Source organism: Tamandua tetradactyla, chromosome 12, assembly GCF_023851605.1.
Source record: "Tamandua tetradactyla isolate mTamTet1 chromosome 12, mTamTet1.pri, whole genome shotgun sequence".
In the NCBI taxonomy this organism is placed as follows: Eukaryota; Metazoa; Chordata; class Mammalia; order Pilosa; family Myrmecophagidae; genus Tamandua; species Tamandua tetradactyla.
The window spans coordinates 32,325,859-32,343,961 of NC_135338.1; the positions used below are offsets into that span (position 1 = coordinate 32,325,859).

An 18,103-nucleotide genomic window follows, 5' to 3' on the forward strand; every position below is an offset into this window, starting at 1 on the left:
GCATCATGACTATATTGTTTTTTGCCCAGTGCTTGCTTGCATCAGTGGCTAGTACTGCTCCCAAAGGGGCAGCATGTCCCCTAATTTTCCTGTCATAAGCCTCATTCAACCAGCTTGAAGCGAATTGGCCATGAGGGAAGGCTGATGTTCAAGTCACTTTCCACTCTCATTTTTTTCTGGCAGTTGGAAGAAATTCCACCAAATCTGGCAAGTGAATGTTCTCATGGTTGGTGGAAAAGAGCCTGGTGTACCAGAAAGAACACTGGACTTGGAACCAGAAGATCTAGGTTTGGGGTGGTGGCTGGCAGGCAGCTGGCTGAATGACCTGAGGCTGCTGCTACGCCTGGGGACACAGATTTTGTAAGTATATTTTGGTAAAGCTTGATTTTTGTACCTTCCTTCTTACCATTTCAGGTTGTTTCTTGGACTCTAAGCGTATTTATCATTGTAACTGATACCACTTATATAACTGATAGGTTGAGAACTTTATAAGTCTTTTTTTTTCCACCACCCATTACCAAAACTCTAGTCTTTTTTAAAAAGTTGCAGAAGCTTAGATGTACATTAAGTGAAAATATTGGCTCTTGCTCCAACCACTTTTCCAAAGTTAACCACTATTAAAATGTAAGCTTTTTTTTTTGGTGCTTATTCAAACATACATAGAATATTTTGTTCATTTTTAAGAAATACTCATGTTTTCTTCATGCCCTTTTTCTGAGCTAACTTTCAAAATTAGTTCAAATATAGATTCCTAACTTTTTTTTTCTAGGTACAAAATAGTAAATGAGTAAAAACCTGAGAGGTGAGGGAAAAAAAAAAAGAAACAGGACTGATAGGATGAGAGGATGACAGCCAAGAAGTAAAAAAAGTGCTTTTCCTGCACGGCTTGGAACTAAGACCTAAAACATCTAGATCCTGAAAATGGTTTCTTAAAGGAATCAAGGATTCACCCCTAAGAAGCCTACCCTGAAAAGTTTCTTGGAGAAGAGTACAGAGTTGCAGTGGTTTCTGTCCGTCTTTGGGTTGCAAATAAACACGTTTTGCTTCCTCCTTCACTTTTCCTATGACTGCTTCGATTCTGAGTATTTTCTGTGTCAGCAAGTCCTTTTGGCTTAGTGTACGGATCTAGATCAGAGCAAATGATGTTAAGAAACAACTTTGAAAGTCAAAAAGCATTAATAAAGTAACTGATTGCACCATACTTATTAATATTAGGTGGTACATAAATGCCTGAGAACATTGTTCTCGTGATATTGGTTGGACATTTTTTATGCTTGTTAATGCAATTTTTACTTGAGCTTTTGGGGCATGATAAAAGGAACCTGCTAAGAAATGCTTGCTTGGTGTGAAATTGGCTGTGTGAAGTACATGAAATAGGAATCCCACTCATAAGTTCTTTTAACTTTTTTAAAGTCCTTTTTGGTCTATTCCTTTTATCTCATCTAATAGCTTTGAGAAATAGAACAATCCTTTCAGCTAGAGTTTCTTTGGGTAAAAGAGCCCAGATTAAAAATTAAGGAACGTTAAAAAGGAAATAAAATCTAGGGAGCCAGCTCCAATCCCTCATTCCTTCCGTATGCCTACCTGTAAAAAAGAAAAAGTGCTTTGGTATAGGGGTTTGGTGGAGAGAAAAGGAAGGATAGTCAGTATTCAGAGACGATAACAACAAAAAACCCTAATTTAGAGGGCTGCTTGTTAGGACTAATAGGTTTGTTTGTTTTAATGAACTGGACTCTATAATCTTGCACAGATGTTTTCTATCTTTAAATGAGAGGGTATGTTTGTCTGGTATTGTAGGATTTCTGGACAAGAACATATATATACATTTAGGGGGGAAAAGGTTCCAGGGAACTCTTGAGAGCCCTGAATTTTCTCTTGAAAATGCAGCTTGTGTTTATCTACCCTGTTCTTGATCTCTTGAAGCATTTCTTGATTTCCTTCATTTTCTAAGTTGAGTATCTTCATTGCCTGGTAAATTTCCCTGAAAGATAGGAAAGACTTCTTAGATTGTTCTTCCATGTCCTTAAAATCATGGGGTGGGAGACACAGGACTTGGAATCAGGCAAGAATCCTAAGTTTCAGTACTAACTGCAGATTTACTGATTTTCATCCATAAAAATGGTATGATGCTTAGCTTATGGGAATGTTGTACGACTTTTGACATAATGCATTTGAAAGTACTAATAGTTACTATTTATTGAATACCTATATGGCAAATATACATAGTTTAGGATATACTAATATATACTACTATATGTATACAACTACTAAACTCATTAATCTTTACCACATCCTATAAAGGAAACTCATCTGCATTTGATATATGAAGACATAAACTCAGAGAGTTTAAATGACATGACCAGGCTCACATAGCTCGTGATTGCCAGAGCTGGGATACAGATCCTTGCTTTTTGACTCTAAAGCTTGTCACAGTAGACACTTAATAAAGTTAACTGACTAAATGATGAACTTGGAACCACCTGGGGTAGTGAAACGCTGACTGAGCTACATGAGCTCGACTTTGATTATGATTTAGGCCAATGTTTGTGTCACCACTTAGGTAAGTAAGTAGGTGAGTGGTATGGAGGAGCCTATGCTTTTACTGTCATCAGACAACCTGGAAAGGCAGAGACATACTCTGAACGGGGCTGGGAAAGTTGGCAGTAAAAGAGTTCATGACAAGAACCAGAGCTTTAGAGCTTACTTTAGAACAGCATCATGGCTCTCCAGGAGCAGAACATCTAGGAAGGTGTCCCTGACCTGGTCCCCTTGAAGTTTGAGGGCTAGGATGCTACGGCAAGCTTCCAGTCGTACACCTGGTGACTCTTCATAGTGGATAGCCCAGAGCAGGAGATCTGTCAGCTGGGGACTCACTTGGCCTATCTGTCCCAAAGCTGCAAGGATTAAAGGATAGTGTTTTTCCTGTCACTTCGGGGCTGTATTGAGCATTCAGAAATACCCTTATTGCTAAATAAATGATATAGGCAACCACCTGTTAAATTGAGTCTTACAAACGACATCTTTCCTCTGAATGGAGATTAATCACCATTAGAATTTTAGGGATAGGTTGGAGTAGGACATATGTGTCTAAGTACCTAAGAGGGGGTGTTCCATTCCACTTTTGTCCAGTAGCTCATGAGCATAAACTACGTAAATATTAGGGGTTGAGATATGGGACAGATAACTTGGAAAATCGGCATAGTCAAGCAGGGTAAAGGGGAAGGAAGGCAAAATTTTGTCACAGGTTTACTTAGGGTTAGTTCTGCTAGGGACCTGCCAAAAACTCAAAGAGAGAAGCAATGCCAAGTATTCACAGGAAAAATTGGAGGGCATGGTTTTAGGTCTCAGCAGTCTTGAATCTGGTCTGACTTTTATAGAGACCTGTGCTTGAAATGTCCAGGAAAAGCAAGATGTATCCAACAGTGGATACCTGCTTGGAATTTATCTCATAATTCTGTTTGCAGGGACTGTTTTGTCAGCCTTTTTCCTTAACAAATTTGACAAGATCTAAAGCCTAGACTCAAGATCCTCAACTAAAAATTAAAAAGAAAAAGAAAATTATCTTTCCTATCTCACGCAAGAAACATGAAGATAAGATAAACTTGAAGAAGCTAAGATTACCTCCTTCCCTACATTCCGTTCTAGAGACTTTCTGGGGATCATCTAGACTAGCATATGGAAGGTATTTGTCATTGAGCTGGGACCACTATTTCTGTGATACCTCGAATGGCAAAGGCCTTGATTTTCCAGTAAGGATCTCTCTGCATCAGATTCAGGAGGCATTCAAGCACCTGAGGTGGATAAAACATAGTGTTTAATGAGGAGGACAAGAATAAGAGTGAACCAGAGCTAGGGTCCCCACTTGTTTCCAAAATGTACTATGACTGAAAAATGACCTTCCATCAATTCTAGTGACAGATGAGCTGGACCCTAAAGTACCAACCTGTAAACGTAGTATAAAAGCTGAATTACCTGGGCTCTGTAAATTGATTTTTTCAGCCTACATCTATGACCATACAGGCCTTTTTTTGTCATCACAATCAGGCTTTTCCCTAGTACTTAGGGATTATGTTATAACTTCATTCACTGGAATCTATCCTAAAGCCCATTTGCACCTAGAGAGCTAGTTAACTGAGGTGAGAACAAGATTGAATAAACATGAATGTGCTCCAGAGTGAAATCTGAGCTGATTGGGTGCTAAATGTGGTCCTAACTCTTTGATATGGCCTATTTACTTCCACCTTCCTAGTTCCGATCTCATACTGTGTCCCTACAGAATAGTGAGTATATTGTACATAAAAAAGCTCAAGGTCATGTCCTTTTCAGATCAGGTGAGATGGGAACATGTTTCCTGGACTCACCATCTTGTCACGGATCTGTAGGGCACCTGCTGCCAAACAAGCTGCTCGCCGTACTGCTGCAAAGTCATCAGAGAAGCAATTCAGGAAACCTGGGAGAAGCTTGGCAGTCATGAGCTTGAGCCCACCAATCAGGGAGAGAGCTTTCACACGCTCCTGGGAATTTCCTTGACCCAGCTTGACTCTGTAAGGCATAAGGTGCTTTTTAAATTTTTCCTCCTTAAACCTTCAGTGGCAGGTTAAAATCCAAGCTCTGTAGGATCTCCATTATCCATCCCCACCCTTTTCTAGGCAGTCTTTCGTCCATTAGGTTAAGCTTCACTGGCTAGAAACCTCAATTGCTGCATGTACCTTAATCCCTATTACCTAGCAAATGCTAGGCACTCTACTGTCTTGAATGAAGGAATAAAGGAACATTTTATCATGCACTTTTTGCCACAGTCAAGGTCTCTTCTTCATTGCTCTCACATGTGCCATGCTCATTTCTGCATTTGACTCCCAACCTGAATGCCTTCCCTTCTCCCTACCTCTGCAGTCTTATGCATCCTCCATGAAACTTGACCTTCTTTAGGCCACTGACCATTGTGTTTTTCTGCTATACCAGTTATAATATATGCCATTTGCTCTAGTTTTTAATATGATTTGGCATTTTATATATTTGTGTTTTAGGTATTTCTTTATCTTGCCTGGGTAGTCAGAATCATAAGCACCCAAAAGAATGCCTAACCACTAGTGGGTACCCAATACTTCTTTTCCTAGCCACATTGTTAGGCTTTTATAAAAAAAAATTCTGCAGTGGGATCTGATACAATGCTGAGCATACAGAGGAACTCAAGAATTGCTGTCTGGCTGGATCCCAGGCCCCCTGAACACTTCTAAGGAAAAGTTTCTCTCCTCATGTTGACTGGGTCTTACCTGATCTTGTCATGTAACTCTTTCCCAAGGTTCATTTGCCCCAGAGCTTGGGTGGCTGCTTGTCTTACTTCCATGTTCCAGTCGTTCCACATCAACTCAATCAACTTCTGTCTTATATCCTATAAGTAGTTTTGTAATAGTAATAATGTATCATGTAATTAATAGTAATTATTTATTATTAATATTATTGAACATATTTTATACCTGGCATTGTGCTAAGTGTTTTCACTTATGATATCTCACTTAATCCTCCCAAAATAATCTAATGAGGTGGATGTTATTACTATTTACAGATGACAGAACGGGGGTTTAGATTAATTTGCCCAAGCTTAACCTGGTGAGTGCTGAAGCCAGAACACAAAACCAAGTCTGTTTCCAAAGCTCATGCTTTAACCTATTATACAGCGTTGGGATCAATGTAATCTATAAGTGAGAGACTTAAAAATGTAAGGTGATAATAGCAATACCAACTCATTCCAATTTGCCTGGAATTTACCCTGTTTTAGCACTAAAGTCCTGAGTTCTGGGAAACGCTTTCAATCCTAGGCAAACCAGGACAATTGGTCACCTTATGTAGTCAAGTCTGCTGTTCTCAGGGGAAAAGGGTAAAGCTTACTACACTTGTAACTGATGATTCTGTAATTGTTCCCAAGCTATTCTTCCTGCCTGAAACATCTCCCTTCTTCACTTCTACCTGGTATCTAATGTTTTCCTACTCTTCTTTAGGATTTAATTTAAATAGCATCTCCATGGTGAAGTCATTGCCCTCCATAGCATAGGAAATCCCAGTAGTACCTTACAGCTCCTTCTTTTATAGCTAATTATAACATGATCCATGAAGACAGAAGGCATATTATTCATCTTTGCATCCCCAGTACCAGCATATTGCCTAACATGTAGGAAGTGGTCAGAAATGCTTGCTTTAACTGAATGAGTGAAGACATACCACTTTTCTTAATTCCAGCACGTGACAGGAAGTCCTCATCAACTTTATATCTGCCCCTTGCTAGTTCTGCATGTTTTTTACTTTCAGTTGGCAATCCTTAGTGACAAGTGTTGAGATGAATGGGCACATAATACTGTTTAAATGATGTTGTTAAAATTGAGATTTTGATTGAGTTGGCCTAAGATAAGATTTATTTCTATTGATGCCTATGCTAAAGGTCCAGAATTTTAGTGGCAAGGTACAGTAGGTTCTTGAAACAGAATGAACCCACTAAAATGTCTTCAGGTGATTACATTGAATGGGTAGATTTTGTGATTCCTGTGTCAAATAGTAAGGGTTAAAGAGTAAGAGCATTCACTTCTTGTGGGAATGGCAGTGTTCTTGGCCATTCTGGGCCATATCCATCTCATTTGGAGTCCTAAAGATGGTTTTAAAATAATGGCAAAAAGGAGGTTCCTTTGCCTGGAATTCCCTATTAAGTTCTATCCAAGTCTTGTTCAGTTGTCCCACAGACCTTCACAAAACTTGAACAGATAGGTTCAGCTCACACTAGTCTCCCTCTGAAAAATTTTGAGAATACCTTACAGTGATTGCTTGTTCTTGAAATATATCATTCATGTGTATTAGTCTTGTTGTTCCAACAACATTGTCAGTTTTTTAAAAATAGGGTATGTGTTTATATCTTCTTTATGTGTGTGCTGAAACTTAGGGAGAGCCAGCATAGACAGTAATTTAGTTAAGTTGTTCGGTTATTCAGTCAGTGCTTCTCAGATTGTCTGTGATGAAGGACAAGTTGGCAAATATGTCATTAACTGATACTTTTATAAAATACTTTGATACTGAGGCAATATTAAATTACTTTAAGTCTTCTATACTCTTGCTCTCAATTTTGCACCTGTTTCACTGGATCCGTTACAATTTGTGGATTGCCACTGCACTGAGAACCACTGGCTTAAGTACAGAAAGATAGCATTTGAAGACAATTCTGGATTAGGAGTATGAGTTAGTAGTGTGGGATCAGAGATCTTTTTGATAAGAATGGGATACTACACGGAGGCAGCAAAAGGTGTAAGGATTCCTAAGCCCTGCGTAGGCTTTCTGTCCTGGAAGCACAGAAAGAGAAGGCTTACCAAACTGACATTTCCATTGATACAGGAGAGAGCCCGGCAAGCCATAATCCGGTCCTTCCACTGATGGCTATTAAGCTCCACAGCAAGCATGGTATATATCAGGGTCTGAGGAGACAGAAGATTTGTATGGATATTCACAATCACTTTTAGAGGCATTAGAATCTTGAAGTGGTTACATCATAACATGACCTCTAACATTCAAGTACATAAGTTGCCTATTCCTAGCAAAGGAATGGACTTACAAGATTTGGGACACTCATATCTGAGCCAAGTGACTCTGGAATCATAATCAGGGAACAAAATTCAGATTTAGTAATCAAAAGAAAACTGCTGGGGCCTTCTTTTCTTGACCTTAATTATCTTTACTCTTAAAATGATTTGTATTTGCCTCAACCTTTGTTTTATATTTCTACTGAAAATAATTAAACACAATTGTAGGTCTGTGCAGTTTTTAGTGCACTGAAGCAAATTTTATATATCACAATTCTTCCTGTATACACAGTTAGAAACTCTTTCAAACTACTCTTCTCATCTTTCTCAGAAAGATGTTGTGATGGTTGGGTTCTGGTGTTAACTTGGCAAAGTGATTATGCCCAGTTGTCTGGTCATAATCAGCACTGGCCTAACTGTTGCTGTGAGGATATTTCATGGCTGGTTGATAAACCAGAAGGCTGGTGCATTAAGACATCAGTGAGTTGATTGTGAGTACATCTGCGATCAACTAAGGTGTGCCTCCCACAATGAGATAATCCAATCAGTTGAAGGCTTTTCAGGAGGAAGAGACTCTTTCACTCCTTTTTTAATCCAGTGAGTCCCTTTGTGGAGTTTGTCCAGACCCTTTATTGGAGCCACCATCTTTACAGCCTACCTTATGGATTTTGAACTCTTCCAGTTTCACGGTTACATGAGACAACTTTACAGATCTCTCCTGTTGGCTCTGTTTCTCTAAAGAACCCTGACTAACACAGGTGTTGTCAGTGTTCCCTGTACACACCTCTCTGCCAGGGTTCACCCACAGTTACTGTACTTTCTACCTATGTTTGAGATCATCCTACCTAACTACCTGCATTTTGGATTTTTTATAAGCAATTACCACAAAGACTCAATTGTTCCCCAAACTTTGGTTTCTTTCTCTGACCAAGAAGATACATACTGTTTTCTTACTGAGATGGCTCAGGAGGATACAACACTGGTCCTCAGTGTCCTTGTTCTTCTTGTTAAACAGCTGATTGAGGATCCTCTTAATCACAGGGTAAGTGGCATTACCTTCCAGAGCCAAACATTGAGCTGCAGCCCAGCTGTCCACACTATTACCTGCCATGGTGGGGTGAAGAAAGAAGTCCAGAATAGTGATCTGTTTCCCTCTAGATCACCTGATATCTATGGCCCTCTTAGTCTAGAAATCCAATGCCATAGGCTCTTGTAAGGTAACAGCAGTAAGGCACTTCTGGCCTCTCTCAGAGATGCAGTTGCTGGAGGTAGGAAAGCTGGGAAGGCTGGGTTGGAGGCTCTCCTAAGGTTGGTGAATTAAGTTGCTAAAAGTCTTTATGCAAAAGGTCAAACCAGTCAGCTAGTTGTTTCGCACCTCAAGGTAAAGAATAGCCACACCTCCTAAGAGATCAGTTAGACACCTCGGGCCCATCACCTAACAAAGTTCTTTGACTTTTACTCCAGCAGTGCACATAGACAGTGCCTGAAAGTTAATGTGCAAAAATAGAAGCATGATATATCCAAGTGATGAGTTTTTCATTTGCAAAAGTATTCTTTAGTATTGTTTCATTGTCTTTTTAATTAAAAAAGAAACTCAGAGTGTGTAAAAGAGGACATAGTTTCTAGTAAAATACATTATGAGAAGCTTAGCTATTTTATTCTTGAGATCAGAGCCCAGGTACCACATAGTAGGAGTGCATCTATTTTTGTAAAAGCACTCAGGAACAACTAATCTCTGAGTATTCTAACATTAACAAACTCAAACCTCTATCAGCACAGCAGATGTCACAGAGCAAGACAGTGGAGAGGAAAGGACTGGGAAAAACTGATGGTGAGATATTTTCTCTTTACCTCATATTCCCAGGTCAGAAGTAACAGGGAGCTACTTACCCTTCAAAAGGGCCATCTGCATGATGTCCCGGGCAAGGGGATTATGTGACTGAATGGCATATTGGCATACCGCTGCTGCAATCCTCACGTTGACATTCTTGTCACAAAGAGCAGCCTCCAAGGCGGGCTGTAGAGCCTCTGGCAAGTCCTGGATGGATGGAGCTCCCACAGTCTCCATTTCTGTGATCAGAAGAGAGCCAGGTAAGAATGTAGTAGCCCCTTTGCTTTTCTTTCAAACACAGCTTCCTCCCCAGTGCTACATGCTGTTCAATCTTGGTCTCAGGTGCTTGCTGCTAATAATTTAGCTAGAGTTAAGCTGAGTCCCTATGATGGGCAGGATTTTATGGTTCGGGGGTTAGAGCTCATTTCTGGGCTGTGTATGCCAGTTCCCAAGCCTTTGACACCTAGTCTTTCAAAATTTGTGTTCAAACCAAAGGAGTTTTTCAAGCTAGACTGCGGTGACCTCCACCATTCTTTAGTGATGAGAATCTACCTATTTATCCCAGGGGACATTATATATGTATTTTTTACCATATGCTCATTCCATTCTTGATATATAATCAGTGACTCACAATATCATCACTTATTTGTGTATTTATCATCATTATCATTTCTTAGAACATTTGCATCAATTCAGAAAAAGAAATAAAAAGAAAAAAAATTCATGCATACCACATTCCTTATCCTTCCCTTTCATTGATCACTAGCATTTCAATCTACTAAATTTATTTTAACATTTGTTCCCCCGATTATTTATTTATTTTTAATCCATATGTTTTACTCGTCTGTTGATAAGGTAGGTAAACGAGCATCAGACACAAGGTTTTCATAATCACACAGTCACATTGCAAAAGCTCTATCAGTATACAATCATCTTCAAGAAACATGGCTACTGGAATACGGCTGTACATTTTCAAGCAGTTCCCTCCACCCTCCATTACACTTCTCCATTATACCTAATTAAAAAGGTGATATCTATATAATGCATAAGAATAACCTCTAGAATAACCTCTCAACTCTGTTTGGAATCTCTTAGCCATTGACACTTTATTTTGTCTCATTTCTCTCTTCCCCTTTTTGGTCAAGAAGGTTTTCTTAATCCCTTGGTGCTGAGTCCTAGCTCATTCTAGGATTTCTGTCCCATGTTGCCAGGAAGGTTCACACCCCTGGGAGTCTGTCCCACATAGAGAGGGGGAGGGCAATGAGTTTGCTTGTTGTGTTGGCTGAGAGAGGCCACATCTGAGCAACAAAAGAGGTTCTCTTGGGGGTGATTCTTAGGCCTAATTTTTTTTTTTAATTTTTATTAATAAAAACAATCAACATACAATATGATATTCTTTTTTGTTTTCATCACATAATTGTATATTCATCATCATGATCATTTCTTAGAACATTTGCATTAATTCAGAAAAAGAAATAAAAAGACAACAGAAAAAAATTCATACATACCATATCCCCTAACCCTCCCTTTCATTGATCACTAGCATTTCAATCTAAATTTATTTTAACATTTGTTCCCCTGATTATTTATTTTTAATCCATATGTTTTTCTCATCTGTTGATAAGGTAGATAAAGGAGCATCAGACACAAGGTTTTCACAATCACACGGTCACATTGTGAAAGCTATATCATTATGCAATCATCTTCAAGAAACATGACTACTGGAACACAGCTCTACATTTTCAGGCAGTTCCCTCCAGCCTCTCTGTTACACCTCAACTAAAAAGGTGATATCTATATAATACATTGCCAGGAAGGTCTACACCCCTGGGAGTCATAACAGGGGCAGGGCAGTGAGTTTGCTTGTTGTGTTGGCTGGAGGGGAGGCCACATCTGAGCAACAAAAGAGGTTCTCTTGGGGGTGACTGTTAGGTCTTAGGCCTAATTTTAAGTAGGATAGCCTATCCTTTGTGGGGTTAAGTTTCATATGAACAAACCTGCAGATTGAGGGCTCTGCTTATTGCTTTGGTTCTCCCACTGCTTGTGAGAATATCAAGAATTCTACACTTGGCGAAGTTGAGTTTTTCCCCTTTCTTGCCATTCCCCCAACGGGGCTTTGCAAATACTTTTTCATTCACTGTTCAAATCACTCTGGGATTTATCTGGGCATCACTCTGGACAAACCTACAAAATCTCATGCCCTACTCAAAGTTCCATTTACTTATAGTGTTCAATTAAGCTGTCCACATAAGTTATATTAGGAAATGCACTAGTCAAAATATTAATTTTGTACCAAATAAACAATTTTTGCTTTAGTCTCACACATAATTTAAAGTTTTAAAATATGAATTACCATCTATTTTCATTACCCTGCAGTATTGACATTCCTTTATTCTTCGTCATGCAAAAACATTGTTAAATTTAAACACTTAGTCACTATCATTATATACTCTAGGCATTCCTAGATTATACCATCTCAGTCTTTATCATCTACCTTTCTTTCTGTTTTCATTTGTGCCACCAGGCCTCCTCCCTCTATCATTCTCATATTCAGCTTCATTCAGCGGTCTAACATTATTGTATTACAGTTAGGTAGTATTGTGCTATCCATTTCTGAATTTTTACAATCAGTCCTGTTGCACAATTTGTGTCCCTTGAGCTCCAGTTACCCAATATCTACCCTATTTCTGTCTCCTGATGGTCTCTATTACCAACTGAAGTTTTCCAAGTTCATTCACTAATGTCAGTTCATATCAGTGAGACCATACAGTATTTGTCCTTTTGTTTCTGGGTAATCTCACTCAGCATAATGTTCATAAGGTTCATCCATGTTGTTACATACTTCATAATTTTATTCTGTTTTACAGCTGCATAATATTCCATTGTATGTATATACACAGCTTGTTTAGTCACTAGTCTATTGATAGACATTTTGGCAGTTTCCATCTCTTGGCAATTGTAAATAATGCTGCTATAAACATTGGTGCGCAATTGTTCATTTGTGTCCTTGCCCTCATGTCCTCTGAGTAGATAACCTAGCAATGGTATTACTGGGTCATATGGCTTCCTGAGGACCCGCCAAACTGCGTTCCACAGCGGTTGTGCCATTTGACATTCCCACCAACAGTGGATAAGTGTGCCTCTTTCTCCACATCCTCTGTCATTTTCTGTTTTATTGATAATGGCCATTCTGGTGGGTGTGAGACAATATCTCATTGTGCTTTTGATTTGCATTTCCTTAATAGCCAGGAAAGTTGAGCATCTTTTCATGTGCCTTTTGGCCATTTTTATTTCCTCTTCTGAGAAGTGTTTGTTCAAGTCTTTTGCTCATTTTATAATTGAGTTGTCTGTCTTTTTGTTGTTGAGTTGAACAATCTCTTTATATATTCTGGATACTAGACCCTTATCTGATACATCATTTCCAAATATTGTCTCCCATTGAGTAGGCTGCCTTTTTACTTTCTTGATGAAGTTCTTTGAGGCTTAAGTATATTTAATTTTGAGGAGTTCCCATTTCTTTCTTTCTTTTTTCAATGTTTGTGGTTTGGGTGTAAGGTCTAGGAAACCACCTCCTATTGTAAGATTTATAATATTTTCTTCCTACATTTTCTTCTAACAGTTTTATGGTCTTAGGTCTAATGTTTAGGTCTTTGATCCATTTTGAGTTAATTTTTGTGTAGTGTGTGAGATGTGGATCTTCTTTCATTCTTTTTTGCATGTGGATATCCAGTTCTCTGGGCACCATTTATTGAACATACTGTTCTGTCCCAGGTAAGTTGGCTTGACTGCCTTATCAAAGATCAGTTCTCCATAGATGAGAGAGTCTATATCTGAACACACTATTCGATTCCATTGGTCAGTATATCTATCTTTATACCAGTACCATGCTGTTTTGGCAACTGTACCTTCGTAATATGCCTTAAAATCAGATAGTGTGTGACCTCCGACTTCATTTTTCTTTCTCAGGATATTTTTAGCTATTCAGGACACCCTGCCCTTCCAGGTAAATTTGGTTATTGGTTTTTCTATTTCTGAAAAGTAAGTTTTTGGGAGTTTAATTGGTATTGCATTGAATCTATAAATCAATTTAGGTAGAATTGACATCTTAACTATATTTAGTCTTCCAATCCATGAACACGGTATGCCCTTCCATTTATTTAGGTCTTCTGTGATTTCTTTTAACGATTTCTTTTTTTTTTTAATAATTAAAAAAATTTTTTTGTAAATAGCAAAAAACACCAAACAATCACAAACATTCTTAACCTTTGATCATTCTGTTCTACATACATAATCAGTAATTCACAATATCATCACATAGTTGCATAGTCATCATCATGATCATTTCTTGGAACATTTGCATCTATTCAGAAAAGGAAATAAAAAGAAAACAAAAAGTTTAAACATACCATACCCCTTACCCCTCCCTTTCATTGATCACTAGCATTTCAAACTAAATTTATTTTAACATTTGTTCCCCCGATTATTTATTTTTATTCCATATGTTCTACTCGTCTGTTGATAAGGTAGATAAAAGGAGCATCAGACACAAGGTTTTCACAATCACACAGTCACATTGTTACAGCTGTATCATTATATAATCATCTTCAAGAAACATAGCTACTGGAACACAGCTCTACATTTTCAGGCAGTTCCTTCCAGCCTCTCCATTATATCTTGACTAGCAAGATGATATCTATTTAATGCGTAAGAATAACCTCCAGGATAACCTCTTGACTCTGTTTGGAATCTCTCAGCCATTGAACTTTATTTTGTCTCATTTCACTCTTCCCCCGTTGGTCAAGAAGATTTTCTCAATCCCTTGATGCTGAATCTCAGCTTATTCTAGGGTTTTTCTCAATCCCTTGATGCTGAATCTCAGCTCATTCTAGGATTTCTGTCCCATGTTGCCAGGAAGGTCCACACCCCTGGGAGTCATGTCCCATGTAGATGGGGGAGGGTGATGAGTTTGCTTGTTGTGTTGGCTGGAGACAGAGGCCACATCTGAGCAACAAAAGAGGTTCTCTTGGGGGTGACTCTTAGGCCTAATTTTAAGTAGGCTTGACCTATCCTTCATGGGGTTAAATTTCATATGAACAAACTCCAAGACTGGGGGCTCAGCCTGTAGCTTTGGTTGTCCCCACTGCTTGTGAGAATATCAAGAATTCAACTTGGGGAAGTTGAATTTTCCCCCTTTCTCATCATCCCCCCAAGGGGACATTACAAATACCTTTTTATTCACTGTCTTTTAACAATTTCTTGTTGTTTTCTTTGTTAAGGTCTTTTGCATCTTTAGTTTATTTATTCCTGGATATTTTATTCTTTTGGTTGCAAAATAAATGGAATTTTTTTCTTGATTTCCCCTTCAGATTGTTCACTACTAGTGTATAGAAACACTACAGATTTTTGAGTGTTGACCCTGTAATCTGCCACTTTGCTGTACTCATTTATTAGCTCTAGAAGTTTTGCTGTGGATTTTTCAGGGTTTTTGACATATAGTGTCATATTATCTGCAAACAGTGAGAGTTTTACTTCTTCCTTTCCAACTTTGATGCCTTGTATTTCTTTTTCTTGTCTAATTGCTTTGGCTAGAACTTCCAACACAATGTTGAATAACAATGGTGATAGTGGACATCCTTGTCTTGTTCCTAATCTTAGGGGGAAAGTTTTCAGTTTTTCCCTATTGAGGATGATGTTAGCTGTGGGTTTTTCATATATTCCCTTTATCATAGTGAGGAAGTTCCCTTCTATTCCTATCCTTTAAGTGTTTTCAACAAGAAAGGATGTTGAATTTTGTCAAATGCCTTTTCTGCATCAATTGAGATGATCATGTGGTTTTCTGATTTGATTTATTGATATGGTGTATTACATTAATTGATTTTCTTATGTTGAACCATCCTTGCATACCTGTGGTGAATCCTACATGGTCATGGTGTATAATTCTTTTAATATGCTGTTGGATTCAATTTGAAGAATTTTGTTGAGGATTTTGCATCTATATTCATTAGAGAGATTGGTCTGTAGTTTTATTTTCTTGTAATATCTTTGTCTGACTTTGGCATGAGGGTGAATTTGGCTTCAGGGAAACAAGTCACCTTCCTTCCTCTTCAATTTTTTTGAAGTTTGAGCAGATTGGTACTAATTCTTTCTGGAATGTTTGGTATAATTCACATGTGAAGCCATCTGATCCTAGACTTCTCTTTTTGGGGAGCTTCTTAATGATTGATTCAATTTCTTTACTTGCGACTGGTTTTTGGAGGTTGTCTATTTCTTCCTGAGTCGATATGGGTTGTTCATGCTTTTCTAGGAAGTTGTCCATTTCATCTACATTGTCTAGTTTACTAGCATAAATTTGTTCATAGTATCCTCTCATTACCTCTGTAATATCAGCAGGGTCAGTGGTTATGTCTCCTCTTCCATTTCTGATTTTATTTATTTGCATCCTCTCTCGTTCTTTTTGTCAGCCTCACTAAGGGTCCATCAATCTTACTGATTTTCTCATAGAACCAACCTCTGGTTTTGTTAATTTTTCTATTGTTTTTATGTTCTCAATTTCATTTATTTCTGCTCTAATCTTCATTATTTCTTTCCTTTTGCTTGCTTAGTTTGCTGTTCTTTTTCTAGTTCTTCCAAGTGGACAGTTAATTCCTCGATTTTTGTTCTTTATTCTTTTTTTGATATAGGCATTTAGGGCAATAAATTTCCCTCTTAGCATTGCTTTTGCTGCATCCCATAAATTTTGATATGTTGTGTTTTCATTGTCATTTGCCTTGAGATATTGAATGATTTCTCTTGTAATTTCTTCCTTGACCTACTGGGTGTTTACGAGTGTGTTGTTGAGCCTCCATATATTTGTGAATTTTCTGGCATTCTGCCTGTTATTGATTTCCAATTTTATTCCTTTATGATCTGAGAAGGTGTTTTGTATGATTTCACTCTTTTTAAATTTATTGAGACTTGCTTTGTGATCCAGCATATGGTCTATCCTTGAGAATGATCCATGAGCACTTGAGGAAAAGGTGTATCCTGCTGTTGTGGGGTGTAATGTCCTATAAATGTCCGTTAAGTCTAGCTCATTTATTGTATTATTCAAATTCTCTGTTTCTTTATTGATCCTCTCTAGATGTTCTGTCCATTGATGAGAGTGGGGAATTGAAGTCTCCAACTATTATGGTAGATGTGTCTATTTCTCTTTTCAGTGTTTTCTTCATGTATTTTGGAGCATTCTGGCTCAGCAGATAAATATTTATGATTGTTATATCTTTTTGTTGAATTGTTCCTTTTATTAATACATAGTGTCCTTTATCTCTTTTAACTCTTTTTTATATTTGAAATGTATATTGTTGGATATTAGCATAGTTACTCCTGCTCTTTTCTGATTGTTATTTGCATGGAATATCTTTTCTCAACCTTTCACTTTCAACCTTTGTTTATCGTTGGGTCTAAGATGTGTTTCCTGTAGACGGCATATAGATGGGTCCTGTGTTTTAATCCATTCTGCCAGTCTATGTCTTTTGATTGGGGAGTTTAATCCATTAGCATTGATTGTTATTACTGTATGAGTAGTACTTTCTTCTACCATTTGCATTTTGGAATTTATATGTCATACCCAATTTTCTTCTTTCTACCTTACTGATAGTCTTCATTTCTACACTCGTCTCCACACCCCTTTCTCCTGTCTTTTCCTGTCTGTCTCTAGTTCTCCCTTTAGTTTTTCTTTCAAAGCCGGTCTCTTGGTCATAAATTCTCTCAGTGATTTTTTTGTCTGAAAATATTTTAATTTCTCCCTTATTTTTGAAGGACAATTTTGCTGGATAAAAAATTCTTGGTTGGCAATTTTTCTGTTAGTAACTTAAATATATCATCCCACTGTCTTCTTGCCTCCATGGTTTCTGTTGAGAAATCTACACATAGTCTTATTGGGTTTCCCTTGTATGTGATGGATTGCTTTTCTCTTGCTGCTTTCAAGATTCTCTCTTTTTCTTTGACATCTGATATTCTGATTAGTAAGTGTCTTGGAATACGTCTAATGGGATCAATTCTGTTTGGGGTACGCTGCACTTCTTTTTTTTTTTTTTTTTTTTTTTTTTTTTTTTTAAAGGAAAGACAGAGAGAAGGAAGGAAGGATAGAAGGAAGGAAGGAAGGAAGAAAGGGAAACATCTTTAAACATTTTCTTGTTTTTATTGTATTCTGTTTCTCCGTTTTTGTTACATAGGCTGGGGCCGGGAATCGAACCGAGGTCCTCCGGCATAGCAGGCAAGCACCTTGCCCGCTGAGCCACCGCGGCCCGCCCACGCTGCACTTCTTGGATCTGTAATTTTAAGTCTTTCGTGAGTTGGTAAATTTTCAGTGATAATTTCTTCCATTAGTTTTTCTCCTCCTTTCCCTTCTCTTCTCCTTCTGGGACACCCACAACACATATATCCGTGTGCTTCATGTTGTCATTCAATTCCCTGAGTCCCTGCTCATGTTTTTCCACCTTTTCCTTATATTTTCTTTTGCTTGTCAAATTTCAGATGTTCCATCCTCCAGTTCACTGATCCTATCTTCTTCCTCTTGAAATCTGACATCATAGGTTTCCATTGTTTTTTCATCTCTTGTACTGCGCCTTTCATTCCCATAAGTTCTGCGATTTGTGTTTTCAGACTTGTGATTGCTTCTTTTTGTTTATTCCTTGCCTTCTTTATATCCTCCCTCAATCCACTGATTTGATTT

At 38.1% G+C, this 18,103-nt stretch overlaps 2 protein-coding genes across 9 annotated transcripts in view; one reads left to right on the plus strand and one right to left on the minus strand.

Annotated features, from left to right (window-relative positions):
* The window catches only part of HEATR4 (HEAT repeat containing 4), an 85,430-nt gene that overhangs the window by 34,579 nt on the left and 32,748 nt on the right, over positions 1-18,103 (minus strand). For all 3 annotated transcript variants that reach the window (XM_077122980.1, XM_077122978.1, XM_077122979.1), the window contains exons 7-15: positions 9,450-9,629; positions 8,503-8,663; positions 7,350-7,454; positions 5,274-5,392; positions 4,362-4,542; positions 3,722-3,791; positions 2,705-2,894; positions 1,903-1,981; positions 966-1,125 (exon numbers count right to left, since the gene is read on the minus strand). In XM_077122980.1, the coding sequence (XP_076979095.1) occupies positions 966-1,125; positions 1,903-1,981; positions 2,705-2,894; positions 3,722-3,791; positions 4,362-4,542; positions 5,274-5,392; positions 7,350-7,454; positions 8,503-8,663; positions 9,450-9,629 (1,245 nt within the window). The remainder of the gene's footprint in view (positions 1-965; positions 1,126-1,902; positions 1,982-2,704; positions 2,895-3,721; positions 3,792-4,361; positions 4,543-5,273; positions 5,393-7,349; positions 7,455-8,502; positions 8,664-9,449; positions 9,630-18,103) is intronic.
* Positions 1-18,103, plus strand: part of RIOX1 (ribosomal oxygenase 1) — a 45,613-nt gene that overhangs the window by 2,795 nt on the left and 24,715 nt on the right. For 3 of the 6 annotated variants that reach the window (XM_077122983.1, XM_077122985.1, XM_077122986.1), the window contains exons 2-3: positions 184-360; positions 9,424-9,650. In XM_077122983.1, the coding sequence (XP_076979098.1) occupies positions 184-324 (141 nt within the window). In that variant the 3' untranslated portion in view covers positions 325-360; positions 9,424-9,650. Of the gene's footprint in view, positions 1-183; positions 17,448-18,103 lie in introns of those variants that run through there. The other 3 variants (XM_077122987.1, XM_077122984.1, XM_077122981.1) reach the window with 3 other exon arrangements.